This window comes from Apodemus sylvaticus, chromosome 19 (genome assembly GCF_947179515.1).
Source record: "Apodemus sylvaticus chromosome 19, mApoSyl1.1, whole genome shotgun sequence".
Classification (NCBI taxonomy): domain Eukaryota; kingdom Metazoa; phylum Chordata; class Mammalia; order Rodentia; family Muridae; genus Apodemus; species Apodemus sylvaticus.
Window position 1 is genome coordinate 24,224,180 of NC_067490.1, and position 16,414 is coordinate 24,240,593.

The 16,414-nt window shown below is 39.2% G+C and overlaps 1 protein-coding gene across 5 annotated transcripts in view; it reads right to left on the minus strand.

The window, feature by feature from the left end:
• Herc4 (HECT and RLD domain containing E3 ubiquitin protein ligase 4) overlaps positions 1-16,414 on the minus strand; it is a 70,930-nt gene that overhangs the window by 20,991 nt on the left and 33,525 nt on the right. For all 5 annotated transcript variants that reach the window (XM_052164510.1, XM_052164509.1, XM_052164511.1 and 2 more), the window contains 7 exons: positions 15,163-15,323; positions 12,752-12,828; positions 12,330-12,454; positions 10,968-11,027; positions 10,553-10,664; positions 9,772-9,961; positions 8,368-8,540 (listed from right to left, as the gene is read on the minus strand). In XM_052164510.1, the coding sequence (XP_052020470.1) occupies positions 8,368-8,540; positions 9,772-9,961; positions 10,553-10,664; positions 10,968-11,027; positions 12,330-12,454; positions 12,752-12,828; positions 15,163-15,323 (898 nt within the window). The remainder of the gene's footprint in view (positions 1-8,367; positions 8,541-9,771; positions 9,962-10,552; positions 10,665-10,967; positions 11,028-12,329; positions 12,455-12,751; positions 12,829-15,162; positions 15,324-16,414) is intronic.

A 16,414-nucleotide genomic window follows, 5' to 3' on the forward strand; every position in this document is an offset into this window, starting at 1 on the left:
TGTAAGACCTATGAAAACTATAAAACAGTAGAGAACATAAAGAGACACTGATTTAAAAAAAAAAAAAAAAGATACTGATCACAAACTGCAAAGGAAAATAACAAGACCTGACAAACAAATGTAAACAAATTGTAATTGGGATTCTGTTTTAAAGAAACAGTGATATAAAGTACATCCTGCTATAACTGAGGCAACCTAAATATGTATTCACTGTAGTATTATGATTATAATTCATTTCCTTACTCAAAAAGATTTTATTGTTCTGTAGATAAACACCTATTTTCTTAGCAGAACTAAAATAGTAAACAGTGATCTATGCATGGAGGCGCAGAGGTGACTCACGTTGAGAGCATCTGCTGCTCCTAGAGAGGCCCTGGGGTCTGATCACAGCACCTACATAAAGTCTAACAACCGTCTGTAACTGCAGTTCTAGGAGATCTAAATGCTCTCTCTGGTCTCAGGGGGCATCAGGCATACATGCATGTGTCTATGCATATGGTCCACAGATGGACATGCAGAGAGCACAGCTGTATGCATAAAAATAAAAAATAATGACACGTGTAGTACAGTCTCAAAATGTTTCACAGAAAGGTACACATACTAATAAAGAACAAACACAACAGGTTAATATTTGATACATCTAAGAAAGGGAATATATTCATTATATTTGTCTTACAATGTTTCAGTATGTATGAAAACAGTTAAAATAAAAACTGAAGAGGGTGGTGGCGCAAGCCTGTAATCCGTAATCCCAGTAGTAGAGGTCTGCTTAGCATGCAGGAGATTCTGGTCTTAGTTACACAATTACAACACACACACACACACACACACACACACACACACACACACACACACAGTGAAAAGATTAAAAAAGTAGGCTGAGCAGTTGGGGCACATACCTTTAATCCCAGCACTCAGAAGGCAGAGGCAGGCCACTCTCTCCTAGTTTGAGGCCAGCCTGGTCTACAGAGTGAGTTTCAGGACAGCCAGGGCTACACAGAGAAACTTTTTCTAGGGGAGTGGGGGGGGGGATGAAAACCGAGGGGGGACAAAGTTAGAGGAAAGCCAACTGCAGACTTGTAGGTAAAGAGAACAGCAGGAGTTAAAGGAGACAAATCTACATAGCCTACCTGGTCCAACAAGAATGAAAAACATAAACCAAAACTGGACAAAAGACACAGCTCTGAGAAAGCTGGGCTACGCTGTAGATGAGCAGACCCTGGTGGAAGCTGCCCACCCTAAGGTTAGAGGTAAGCCCTTACTGCTCTAGATAAGGGTTGACGGTTCTGTTGCATGTTCTTCCATGACAAGAACTGATTAAAGAGAAAATAAGTTTTGGAGCCAACAGGTTATAAAATCATTGACATTCTGAGAATTACTTTGGCTCAGAAAGATAAAGACAGAGTGGTAGGAAAGGAAGCAGACTACCCCTAAGACTCAAGACGTCCTGATAAGGCACACAGAACAGCAGATAGATAAATGCAAATGTTTTGGTTTTTTTCAATGCTTCAAACCTGGGTAACGATAACAACAAGAACAAAATGCCAGTGGTAATACCAACAAGTCAGAGAAGACCTTCTCGGTAAGGCAGGAGGTGGGACCTGGGGAGGATGGAAAGTCTGATGTCAGGTCTTTTGAAAGCCTCAGGGCAGCCGTGGGCAGGAGGCTGTAAGTGGAGCACTCATCCAGGTGACCTATGCACCTACAAGTGCAGGCTAATATGGGCTACAAGTAAAAAAAAAGTGTTTTGTTTTTTTTTTCCAGCAAAAAAAAAAAAAAAACGTTAAAGCACTAGAAAGACTGTAATATGATGGGAAATTGTTTTCTTTAAACAAAGATACTAAAGCAGTAGTAATAAAGTAAACTCAACATACATATTAAAGAAAACTAACTTCCTACAGGAAACAACAAAAGTAACTGTATTAAACACAGCTCCCTCTTTCAGCACAGTAAGTAAATCTACATTGCAACCTTTTCTTAAGCTGGGCATGATAGTGCCTTTAATCCCAACATTCAGGAGACAGAGGCAGGCAGATCTCTAGTTCCAGGTCAACCAGGATGATATAGTGAGACTCAAAACAAAAGACCCAATAAAAATAACCCTTTGCTTGGAAAACCAGCTGGCTCAAATGGTGAGGGCACGTGCCTTTTAAGCCTGACTGGTCTCAGAAGTTTGACCCTTGGGATTGACAAGGTAGAAGGGAAGAACTGATTCCTGTAAATTGTCCTCTGACCTTCACATGGTGCGCTGCGGTTCATGTATGCACAATGAATAAATCAAAAAAGATAATTTAAGTAGTAGGGCATGGAGACCTATGCCTGGTAACCACAACAATGTCCATGAATTCAAGGTAAGCCTGGTCTAAACAGTAAGTTCTAGGCAAACCAGAGCTACAGAGTGAGACCGTGTCAAAAAACAAAAATTCAATCTTTTACCCATCTCTATCTGTTGCATCTTTAGAAGGACACACACAGTGTAATGAACAGCGGTCGTTAATTTTTGACGTGTGAAATCTGTGAAAATATACTCTTAAAATTAAGAGTTTTATAATTTTAAGGTTTATATTTTAAAGATTCCAAAGTTTTGCTATACACCTCTTCCTTAAAGAAAAAGATCAATAACACATTGATCTAAAAGGTAAGCTGAAATTTTAACTGAGTTTTACATTAAAACCAACTAAAACTATGTTCCAATTATAGCTATCATTAAACATTATACTAGTGTAAGGCACACTATTATATTTCAATAGTCACATAAATAGTACTGCTTTTATTTTCAAAGTTTTGCTTTTAATCCTTTTATTTCACTAAGTAAAAAACATGTGAGCTCTTTTACTACTTTTATGGGCGGGTGTGGGGAGGGAGACAAGGTCTGCTTAGTTAGCCTTGGCTGCCTTGAAACTAGCTATATAGACCAGGCTGGCTTCAAGAGAGCTGCCTGTGTCTGCTTCTGGAGGGCTGGGGTTAGAGTTGTGTGGCACTGTACCCAATGCACTTTTCCTAATGCTCTCATTTGGGAAAAAAACAAGCATAAAAACAAAACAAAACAAAACAAAAAACAACCCAGAGGGAAGCTATTATCGCCAACTTTCAAACAGAAGACCTACTTAAAAAACATATAAAGTGTGAAATATTACCTATCCCGTTATAGAAGATGTGCGTCCTTGTGCCCCACAGCCTTTAATACTAATAGCAACACTCTTTACTAAAAAAGAAAACACACACAAAATCACACATGCACACACACAAAAATTTCACATTGGCCTTTCTCAAACACTTGTACTTATAACAAAAAAAAATCGTAAGGTCTGTGTGTGACTGAGGATAGTCTTCCACTCACAATCTTGTCTCAGCTGCTCCCGGAGCAGGCACTAGGCCAGGTTCACAATTTTCCTCTCTTTCCTTTCTTTTTATTTTTAATTTTTGAGTCAGGCTATCTAGCTACATAGACCAGACTGGCCTTGAATTTACAGAGATCCACCTGCCTCTGCCTCCCAGTGCTGGGATTAAAGCTGTGAGCCACCCAGCTCATATTTGAACTGAAGAGTAATCAAAGGGTTTTGCTTTTCTGAAGCATTGTCTATCCTGGCCATCCTGGAACTCACTATGTAGACAATGCTCACCTCAATCTTACAGACCCACCTACCTGCCTCTGCCTCCCAAGTGCCTTCTTTAATCCCTCCATGAATATATTATATTTTTCTTTATCTAACAATTATATTATCATAAATATTCACTTATTTGTACATATATAATCTTTCTAGATGACCACGTTAAGGGGGGGAATTATGTAACTTCCTTATCACTGAATCCTGAGCTCCTAGTATAATAACAAGCAAACAGTAGGCACTCAATAAATATTTGCAAAGGAAACACAGAAATCTCATAGCATTAAAAAAATCTGCATATAATTTTTTTACTAAAAATGTTCAAAATAAAATGTATAAATTCTGATTACAATCTTTGTATTTCACATTATAATTCAGTATTTTGGTTAAGGGGTAATTATGATTAATTAGTCTATGTTCGATCCATTCAGTTTGAAGGTTCCTTGCCCCATCTCAAATGTCTGAAAACCAGTATAATACACAGCCACTAAGCTAGACACACCAAGTAAGCCCTTTTCTTTCAGCACACCAGTACTGCTACAATATACTGTGTACCAATTCAAAAAATAGCCCAATTACTACCCAGTAAACTTACTTTTCTGATTACAGACCCATTCCTGACAGCAGGCATCAAAGGTACATTCCATGATGCCATTTAGAGCATTGGAAATGTTTTCCATTTAGAAAGTTTTCTAGAGGACATGACATATGGGAGGAACAAGCACATCCTGAGGTGAACAGTGAATACAAAATAGTTTTCTTGTTCTAGGTTTCCTTGTTCCTAGGTTAGGACAAGGGGTAAACTGAGGAAACTTCCCCTAATTGTTAATCACTGAGAAGAAAGAAAGCATAAGTGCATAGCTATCACACAGTCTCTCATTTTTTAAATTAATTTTTGTGTGTGTGGATATGTGTTCTGTGTGTATTTTGTGTATGTATAGGTTGTGTGTCTGTGTGTCGTAAGTATGCACATGGAGGTCACAGGAAAACCCGTTGGAAGCACTATGCTGGTCCCAGGGACTGAGCTCAGTTCATTAGGCTTGGTGGCAGGTTACCCGCTGAGGCATCTCACCTTCAGGCCTAAGTGTCTTTGGTAAGGGGTTTGTGGAAAGATTAAAATCAATCATTCCTGGTAATAAATACCCATGTGTACTGATTTATAGTAGAGTAGAATGAAACAAGCTTTCTTCAAAGAAGAGGCATAGAAAAGATGACTGCTCCAAGCACATCCAGGAGCTGCTTAACAAAATCATCCGGGGGGGGGGGGGGGGAGGGGGGAGACGGACGGACGGATGAACGGACGGGACATGGCTCGGTGGGAGAGCACTTGCCTGGCATGTGAAAGGCCTTGGGCTAACCCCCTGCAAAATGGAAAAGACAGAGGAAATCCATTCCACTATCATTCTGCTTTCAAATATAACTACTTCAATTAAGAATCTATTTTCTGTCTAACTCAAAGTAGTGTTTTTTCCCCCATTCAAATAGTCTAATTATGAAATCTCTGCCTTCAGAATGTATAACAACTTATAAATTACATAACTTAGGACCAGCCAGACAACTTAGCACATAAAGGCACTTGTCATCAAGCCAGACAACCAATGTTCAATACATGGTGGAATGCACACATTCAACACATACATATAAAACTAGTATTTTTAAATAGATAATTTAGGGCTATACAAGTAAACCCTGTCTCGAAAAACCAAAGGAAAAAAAAAGTTATATAATTTAGCTGGCAGTGGTAGCACATTCCTTTAATGCCAGCACTCAGGAGGCATCGGCAAGTGATCTCTGGTGAGTTCAAGGCCAGCCTGGTCTACAGAGAGAGTTCCGGGACAACCAGGGCTATACAGAGAAACCCTGTCTTGAAAAGCCAAAAGTAAGTAAATGTATGTATGTATGTATGTATGTAATGTGATTGAAAGAATATATCAATCTTGAGAAACCATCGGGGTGATATTTTCATTTGCACATGATAAAGAAAGACCTTATTCAAAATCACATTGATAGGAAATAGCACAAGAGATTAAAATGTGATCTTATAATACCTAGTCCAAGCACAGTACTGATATGGAAAAGAGACATAGTTCAGTGACTGAAGAAGTCTTGAGCTCAATCCTTGGTAACACACACACACACAAACACACACACACACCCACCATACAAAACCCAAGATAGTAGACATAATGCACTCTACAGAATTTAAGTCTCCAGATCTAAAAACATAAAAGAAAGCGCACTCTAAGTCTGTGTGTGCACATAGTTCAGGTACCCACAGAGGCGTGGGTTGTAGACTCCCTTGGACCTGGCGGTGAAGGAAGTTGTGAGCCACCTGATATGTGGGTTCTCCAGCTAAAGGAAAGCAGCAGGGTCTTGGAAGCAGACCTGAACTTCTCTCTTATTAACTTAATACTGAGTTGCTTTTGTGTTTTTTTTGTTTTTGTTTTTGTTTTTTTATTTTTTATTTTTTGGTTTTTCGTTTTTTTGGTGCCGGTTTGCACCGCCACCACCTGGCTTGATTTATATTTCGATGAATAAAGTGAATCAGTCTGATTCTCAGCAGAGTTTTTTCTTTGATTGATTTTGTTTTTGTTTTTCTAGACAGGGTTTCTTCTGTGTAGCCCTGGCTGTCCTGGAACTCAATCTCTAGACCAGGTTGACTTCAAATTCAGATTCACCTGAGTGCTGGGATTAAAGGCATGTACCACCACCACCACCTGGCAAAGTAACTGTTGTACTTTTGGGGGTCATTTTCTAAATTTACAAAAGTGGACAATACCAACTGTACAAGTATATTTTAAGAAAAATCTTTTTTAAAATTAATACTATATACACAGTGCTCACATGTGTTCTATACAGAAGTTTCTAATACTATTAGCAAACAACAGATGTTAAGACACCACCCCATCTCAGCCTTGAACTAACAAGAAGGCAAATCCCAGCATCTGGCATAGCACTATCATAAAGGTCTCTGTAGCCAAGCTTGGTAGAGAATCCTGCAACCTCAGGATGCAGGAGGCTGAAGCAGGAGGACTGTAATCTATCTTTAAGGCCTATATACTATATACTATATACTATATACTACAAAACCCAATATCCAGAACCTAAGGGTTAGACTGCAGCATGTGCAGTTCAATCTGCAGACCCAGAGAAAAAGAGGCAAAAGACACACACACACACAAAAAAAAAAACCCAGAATCTGTGAGGAACATATATTCTATTTTAAAACTGAAGTGTTAACTAAATCTAAAACTTTGATCTTAAAAAAGGTGAAGATGGAATCTTAACAGGGCTCTCAGTAGAGACTGAGGTTTCTGAGCTGCAATCCTAGCTACGATTCTGTAAGTCCTTCTTCCCACCCCTTTCTTTGAGATGAGGTTGTTCTCTGTAGTTCACAAGGGCCTGGCTTTTGGTGGTCCTCCCGCTCCAGCTTCCGGCTTGCTGGAGTTACAGGCATCCCTTGCTCCTGAGGTCACAGAGAGGGCCACAGAAAAGCAGTGTTCTTTAAGAGGATAAGAGGACAAGGAGTCAAAAGTGGGATTATGTAGAAATAGGGTCCAGCTGAGAGGGATGGCCGGAAAATAGTAGGGGAAAGTTCATCCGAGAAACAGAGAGCAAATCAATTAGTCACTCGAGTCCTAGGTAAAAGTATATAGAAAGGCAGAGAGGCAAAGGCCCTGCTGTGCATTACCAGATCTTCACAACTGCAGGATGGTGCACGCCCAGGCCCTGACAGACTGCAAGAAAGTCTTGTTCTGGGGAATGACCTGTTTTCTTGGAAAGAAATTGCTACCATCTCTTTAATCAAACAGTGAGAAGAGAAATTTACTGCCTAAGGATCTTTGACACACTAAATACAAAAGGAAAAAAATTTAGGAAGTTAAGTAGTGAAGAAAAAGACCCGGGAGCTTCACTTTAAAAAAAAGGTAAAGCAATGGTCCCCAGGGAGTCTGTGGTCCAGAGAAGCGCTATCTCCTTTACTCCCTCTAGTGTTTACTTTGGCAACCATCTGAAAGTGTAAAGAGTCGTTATGGAAAAGATGTATTCATATGGAGTCTTGGTCTATCATGGACTATGAACACATGCTTCTCCCTTAGGTCATGTCTCATTTAAGTAGCAACTCAAGAATACCAAATGGCATAACAGAGATATACCTACCAACTGTCAGGGTGACTCAACTCCATCTTTAATCAGACAGCTGAGACTCTACTTCTTCATGTAACTTTGCACTTCTACAGTGTAAAGTGTACTATTTCTTACACTGGGAAAAAGGGCAGGAAAGAACAATAGGCAAATTAATGAATTATATATAGTTTCATTTTCAAATTAGTCATTTGTTTCAAATGAAACATTCTACTTTGATTGAGGCCATTAGTACCTGATACCAAAAGAAGTTTAAATGTTCATAATTACAAGGGCCCAGTCACTTTTATATGATAACCACTTATAACTAAAAATAATGTATCATTAAATTAACACATTAGGTTCTTTACAAGATAACATGAGAATTCTAATTCATTAATATGCTATTGTTCTGCCCAACTGTAGGCTACAGACGCCTAACAAAGACAACTAAATCCAAAACTACAAAGTATAGATTTATTACTTCTCGTAAAGTAAATTGTGAGAAACTATGGATAACTTCCAAATTTCTTTAATAAGAATCTTTTATGCCATTCTAATATTAATGTTAAAATGAACATTATCAATGTGTTAGTAGAAATGGGGAAAGAGGAAAATAAAGAACTAACGGACATACCCTATGTAATATTTCTAAAACCTTTAATGCGGTATGAAGAAAACTGTTGAAAATTCTTCTTTCGGAAGGGGGAATGCCGATCTTGTAGAGTTTCAAAAGATGTACCACAACTTCCTTAAAAAGTTCTACTATCTTGAGGAATAGTGGAGGTTCAAGTACTGACCACCAGTTTTCTGTTATTAAAGGGTGAACATGCAAATAAAATGATAAAAAAAAATCAGAATTAAAAAAACATACTAACTTTTCTTCTAGAGCAGTGGTTTTTAATCCTTTGAACATTTCAGGAAGATGAACATAGCAACTTTATATAACATTTCTAGGACTTATAGATAACTTTCCTCACTACCAAGATAAAGGATATTGTTCTTTAAAATCTCTCGAAAAATAAAGTATGAAAGGCTTACAAAACTCACATTCTTGGTATCATTAATTATATTTAAATTCACAAATTATAGTTAAAATTCATTGTTACACTTAATATAAAAATCAGTTATTAAGCTGTTTTAGCAATTAGAATTATTTTTTCAACAAAACACACCTTAAAATTGTACTGTTCAAATATTCAAAAATCTGGGTTTTATTATTCTACTTAATATATAAAACTGAAATATTGTGAAGTAACATAATACAGATCTAAAGAACTCTGGGAAATCAAAAATGGAAACTTAGTACAGCTGTACCCTGTACTGTCTTAGTCCTGCTTATTTATAGTTCCTAACTACAGACACCAGAGTCAATGGAACCGTCTACACTGGGAAAGCACGCGCCCTGACTGTCCACAGGGCTCACTCCTTCAGCCCAGCACCCCACCACTCACTCCCTGCCTTTTCCACCCACTCTCATCCTTGAAGTTCTTGTGTTTTTATTACTTCAATATATTTCAGTTGCACATGGCCTAGCACACTCTAAGAAAGCCAAACACCGGATTAACCACAGCAAGCCCAAACCCAGAGCAAAACAGACTGACAGACTGAACTATGAGTTCAGGAATCCTGTGAATAAGCAGAGACACAAACAAACAAAAGGGAATCAGCAAGGGGAGGAGCTAGAAGTAAAGCGGCCAGGAGGACTAAAGCCAGCGCTGCTCAGTTTCACAGCTCTTCTTAGTTCTTTAACAGCAAACTCACTCCAGGCAATGAGGAAGGAAAATACGGGTAAGTTTTCAATTTTTCTGTGTGTTACACTGGATGAAAGCTATTTAACATGACTGGCCTTCGGCAACTCTAACATTAGAATCAAATACCCAATAAAAGCCAATAAAAGAGAAAACTCTTTTCCATCAAGAACAGTATCTAATAAGCAAGGCAAGAAAATTTTAAACAGAAGAAAATAAAAAGAAACAAACTCATTAACACTTTCATTTAAAGAGAAAACATTTCACAAGAAAAATACTAAAATCCTTACCAAGTACTTTCAGTGGTGCCTTTTCTAGGTTCACAAGAGCTGTACCAAAGGGGATTGCTATTGTTGTGAAATTGTTGCAGTCACTCATCAGGGGACACTCTGGCAGGGTAAGATAAAACCTCAGAGCTTCAACATCGGGTAAGGAACTAGTCAGTTTAGGAATTAGATTCTTTTCCAAACTAGCTGCCACCTATATTTTGACAAAAAGCAAAACCTACTTCATTTAAAATGAACGCACTTCACAGAGACACACACACACATGTACGTACACATACAAGAAAAGAAATCAAGAACCACAACAAACATGAAATAATGAATAAAACATAAAACATCTTTCAGTGATATATTTTGGGATGCAATAAAAACTGTTGCCTAAGCATTGGGAATAAATTTCAAACAACTTTATTACAATACCAATTTAATCTCTATCACAGTGGCTAATAAAGCTATGAACAGACTTACCCAAATCAGTATTTAGAGTCTGCAACAAACATCTGAAGATTTATGCCTCTTTAATACCTAAACTACAAATGCTTTAAAATAAAACTTTTACTTTTGTTTTGTTGTTTTTGAGACAGGGTTTCCCTGTGTAGCCCTGGCTGTCTTGGACCTTACTCTGTAGACCAGGATGGCTTGAACTCACAGAGATTCATCTGCCTCTGCCTCCTGAGTGCTGGTATTAAAGGCATGTGCTACCTGACATTAAATTTTTTATTATGAAGTATAACGTAAGTCGATGAAGCACAAGGTTATTCAGGTTGCAAACATCAATCATACAAACCTGCTGAGATATCTGAGGGTGATCAGGCTGGATCAGTTTGTGGAACAAGAGTCTAGCAGAATTCATATCAACCCCTGAAAATCTGGTGCCTGTTCTATAGTGATCATCATTGCTAGAAGAGAAAAAGGAGGAGAGTCATTTTCCTCAGGGCCATGGTCATTTGGTGGTTGCCCCCCATGCTTGCCCATACATGTAACTCAGTGGCTTCACACAGACACACAGAGGACATGAAGGCAGAGGCAGGGAGAGGAGGTAGTGCGCAAGGGCAATGGGGGTGGTGGTGGGAGAGACTCATCAAACACACTCCACATATGGACAAACTTGCCGACTGTTACAGGCATACAGTAAGTAGTCGGTTCTTTAATACACCACTCAGTGTTTAAAAGGCTCAGTCAATCAAGGAACTGCCACTTACCTAACAGCCAAAAAACTTCCATTTAAGCAACCAGATGAAGAAAATGTTCCATCTATCTCACTAAAAACAAAATAAATGAGACATATAACTATTTGCCTTTTGTTTTTGATAAAAACGTAAGTGACAATCTAGTCCTGGGTATGGTGGCACATGAGCAGAATCTGATCACTTGAGAAGCTGAGGCAGGAGAATCTACAGCTTGAGGCCAACCTAGGCTATACAGTTATGACTATGTTATTTTTTTTAAAAATGGGCCAAGATGACTTTATAGCTGTTTGCTCCGTAGGCAGGACTCAAGTCCAATCCCTACAACCCATGGTGCCAGTGTGAGCTTACAACACCAGAGCCGGGGAAGCAGAGACAGGACGACCCCAAGGCCCACCAGTCTCGGAGCCCAGCAAGCTCCAGGTTTAGTAAAAGCCTTGGTCTTAAAAATTAAATAAACATAATAATAATTAATAATATACTAAATATAGTAAACAAAAAATTAAGCATAAAAAAATTAAGCATAAACAAAAAATTAAGCATAAAGAAAGCATATACAATACTAGATAGAGGCATTAACTGTTTGACCTAAGCTTAAATGCTTTTATCTTCAGCAGCCCCAAGTCTGCTCAGCTGGGGAAGTTTCTGGCTGGTGCACGAGCAGGAAGCAATGACCTTGGACCCCAGGACCCACAGAGAAAAGCTGCGTGTGGGACGTACTTGTAGCTTCAATGGTGGAGGGGTGGGAGGCTGTACACAGAACAAGTAAATGCACATCCACAGACAACTGTGCACATGCGCACAGCCCTCTCCATCACAAAAGGAAAATTCAAGAACTTTGGTCCATCCATCACCTATCCATCAAAGCCTCTCTACGTAGCCTTGACTGGCCTAGAATTTGCAGTGCAGACCAAGTTGACCCTGAACTCGTAGAGAACCACCTGGCTCTGACTCCTAAGTGCTGGGATTAAAGGCATGCACTGCCACACCAGGATCCATCTTCAAATAGTCTTTACATAAGTGGAAGAGAATGAACTTCTGCAAGTTGCCTGCTGACCGACACGTGTACAACAGCATATGTGCACATACATATGTGCAAAAATACATAAATATTAATTTTTAAAAGGGAGCATTAAAGCAACGAAGGAACAGAGTTTAAGCAGAATCTGAAAACGGCTGCTCCACACTGTGCCGTGTTGTCAGGCAGTTTTACCTGTCTGAAAGGACCAGAGCTTTTCAGTTAAGATCTTTAAAAACATGGAAACCCTAAGTACTTAAATTTTTATATATAAACCACCAAGAAAATGACAGTCAATGAATTATTTAAATGAAAATTCTTCACAAGGCTGTGTGTGTATGAGCAGACTGTTCCCATACTTGGCTATCTCCGCAGGGAACCTTCCAGAGGGGTAGCTCAGCCATCTCTGAATCAGAGCTTCGTTCACTGTCCAGATCTGCTTTGAAGGGTCAGGGCATCTAAAGTCATCTGGAGGTCCACAGCTCTAAACGTTAAAATTAAAGAGACCAGTCAGAGGAAGAGATGGTACTTACAACACGAAGTTAAAAATCAGTATTAATTATGTTTGTTTTTGTTGAAGACAGAAGTCAATTTCGCCTGAATACCAGAAACAAAAACTTAGCAGATAGCTTTGGGGAGAAAAATATTTTGTAGATTTGAGCAGGAAAACAAATTCAGACAATTAACCTATAACTTTTAACATATAAAAGAGGGAGATAAATTTCTAAAATTACTCCAATTTATTTGAAGCTAACTAATGATTTATATGATTAATTAGTACCTGAGGACTAGAGTAATGTGAAAAGCTTTGATCTCCACCTGAGAAAATTCTTTTGACACAGAAATAGTCTTCAGAACCTACAATAAAAATAATATGTAAAACATTAGATTCTGAGATTCATAGTACATTTTCTAGAATATCAAACTTGCCACAGGGTTTGTCTAATCAGGCTTCCTTCCCTTCATTCCAGGGACTCCACAACAAGAAACAGGTAGGAAGAAATAATCTGATTGCACCATTTGGAAAGTTTATAAGTCTTTAGTCTACCACATAAGTTTGAGGCTGAGGACTCTTTAATTTTAACATTTATGACTTTAGATGCCCTGACCCTTCAAAGCAGATCTGACAGTGAATGAAACTCTGATTCAGAAATGGCTGAGCTACCCCTCTGGAAGGTTCCCTGCAGGGATAGCCAAGGATGGGAACAGTCTGCTACTAACCCACACACAACACTGTTTTCTAATCTATCTCATATTTTGGTTTAAACATAGTATAAAACAGTAATTATTATTATAAAAGATAAAAGAAAATAAACTTCAAGTGGGCACACCTGCAATCCCAGCATTTGGTAGGCAGAAAGAAAACTGCAGGATCTGAGGCCAGCCTGGGTTACACATCAAGATTGACTATATCTCAAAACAGCAAACAAAAAAATTCATTTTAAAAAAGAACATGGGAAAAATTCAAATAACTGAGTAAATACTTGGAACTATTTTCACTCAATGTCTAAGAAACAGAAGTTCTCAACCTGTGGGTCATGATTCTTCTCCTTTCTCTCTTCTTCTGTTCTCCCAAATAAAAAATGCAAGGGTTGCATTCTCAAGTTATCACACACTTAAAAACAAAACAACAACAAAAAAAAAGGCATCCTATTTCAGTTAATGTCTAGCTATTTCCGAATCTGAGACATTTCTGTTGTATTATTTCCTGGGTCTCATACAGGACGGCTAGCCTCACACTTGCTATGTAGCCAGGAATGAGTTTCTTTTTTCTTGAGACACAGTTTCTCTGTGTAGCCCTGCTGTCTTGGAACTTGCTCTGTAGACCAGGTTGGCCTTGAACTCTCAGATTCACCTGCCTCTGCCTCCCCTCTACTGTCCTGTCTCCACTCTAGGTACTGGTGTGTGTAAGCAAACCATGCTTGGCTTGGCTTTCTGGTTTTTAAACCTTGGTATTATTATTACCTGTGGCTGCTACAGAAATATAAACTTTTTTCAAAGAAAGAAAATTTGTTTTAATTTCCTTGATTATTCGCTTACAAACTAAGTAAAACATCATTAAAAAAAGTCATCAGTGAATTATTGGATATGTGATAGTAAAATACAATTTTAAGTATTTATGGTTTTGTTGTTGTCATTTTGTTTTTCAAGACTGAATTTCTCTGTGTAACCCTGGCTGTCCTGGAATTCGACCAGCAGATCAGGGGGGCTTCCAACTCACAGAGTTCCAGCTGCCTGCTTCTGTCTCCTTAGTTCGGAGGTTAAAGGCATGCGCTGCCACAACTGGCTTAAGTTTAGTGTGTGCATCCGTGTGTATTCCATGTGCTGTGTGTGTGGTGCTTCTGTAAGGAGCAGAAGGCCACCAGGCGTCCTGAAGGTGGAGAAGGGCAGCAGACACAGTGCGGGAGAACTGAACCTGGGTCCTCTAGCAACAGGTCAGTGCTCTCAGCTATCGAGTTGCCCGCCTCTCCAGCCACAGTAAAGTCAGTTTCATCTGGCTTAGACCAGAGTTAAATGAGTTAAGAGTTCAAAAGTTTTCTTTCAAAAAAAAAAAAAATTCACAAGATGCAACTCAGCAGTAGGCCCCTTCTCACCCTGCAGGCCTGCTTTCTTGGGACCCAGGGCCATCAGCCCAGGCATGGCACCACCCACAATGGGTTGGGCCCTCCCCCCACTGAGCCTTAAGGGCTTGCCTTACACTAGTATCTATGGAGGCACTTCCTCAACTGAGGATCCTCCCCTCTTTTGATGACTCCAGCTTGTGCCAAGGTGACACAAAACCAGCCAGGATATTTGCTTAAATGGCTATATAGTTTTAGTTTTGCAAACTGAAAAGAGGTCTAGAGAGTGGTTACAAAACAATGTGATTACACAACTGCTTAATTTTAAAACAATTCAATTAGGAAATCTTGTTTTATGTACTGACATCAGTTCAAATCATCCCTTTCCGAGTTTCTGTATGAGCCCCCCACAAGAACATTTTTATGATTTTATGATAGAGATGCAGATATGCATTTGGGGGTCTTACCATGAGCCCAGGCTAGATAAACTCAATGTTCCTCCTGTAAGCCCCATACTTGTAATTTGTTACTTTACTGACAATACATCTTATAGTTCTTGTAAACACAGAAGACCAGCATTTTAATAAGACTTGTAATATATGTAGCACACGATAAAGACAGTAGCACTTACCAATATCTTGTGGACACTGTCCGTTATAAGAAAGCCAGTTTCCTTTTACAGTGAAAGGGCTTTTTCTGTTGCTCGTTGAACCGGTTCCCAACTGCCCATTCCCACCAAGGCCAAAGGAGTAAATCCGTCCTGAAGAAGGAACAAACGCAGAGGTATGCTGCCTACAATAAAATGATAGAAAACTGCTCACTTAAGGTTACATTCCAAAGAATTAAACTACAAATTAACCAACACAAACCTCTTAAAAATAAGCTGGGGTTGGGAAGATGGTTCAGGTGAGAAGAGTTTGCTCTGCCAGCACCAGGAACTGATGAAAACACCCAGCAGCACGTAAACAGCTGGGTGTCGATGGCTGTGAGTGCTTGTGAGCGCAACACGGGAGTGGGGACGTACAAACTGATCCTGAGAGCTTGTTCAACAGCCAGCTCTGCTGGAGTAGTGACCTTCCGCACTGAGTGACACAGAGAGGGACACCCAATGTTCTGTTCTGGCCTCTGAATATGCACCCCCCACACACAATTAATAAAAAATCGCAAATCATATCAACCGGTCCACGAAGAGCAGCTAGGAACGGGGTTGGGGTATACCTGGATGGCAGAGGGCTTGCCCATCACAGATAAGACCCTGGGACCAATCACTAGCACGGAAAACAAAACTGAAATTAAAACTAGGAAGAAAAGAGAAATTGTTTAATTTGATAAAGATTACCTACTAAAATAGCTGGGCAATTTTAGTGCAGGCTTTTGATGCCAGCACAGAAGAGGCAGAGACAGACAGATCTCAAGTGTAAGCCCAGCCTGGTCTACATAGAGTTCTAGGAAAGCCACAATTACGAGGAAAAACCCTGTTTAAATCAAAAACAAAACCTACAAAAATCTATGGCTGAGATAATACTTAATCTTGAAATGCTTAGTTTCCAACAAGAAACAAAACATGTCTTGATCATCAGTACGTTAATGATTAGACTGGCATACTAGCCAATGCATTAAGACAACTATATACATGGTCTGCACAACTAATAGAAACAAAGCCATACACTATGAACATGAACAGCTTATCAATAAAAGTTTAATGAGGTAGCACTTTTGAGAAGCAATGTAAATACTTTATAGCAACTGTGTCATCACAAAGCAAAAAGGTCAAGTTTTCAAAAAAGAAACTGGAAAACAGCCGAGTAGTAAGTACTCAGAATCGTTTCTCATCAGGGTAAGGACTGTACTGGCAGAATTTGATATAACTATTACTGTATGCC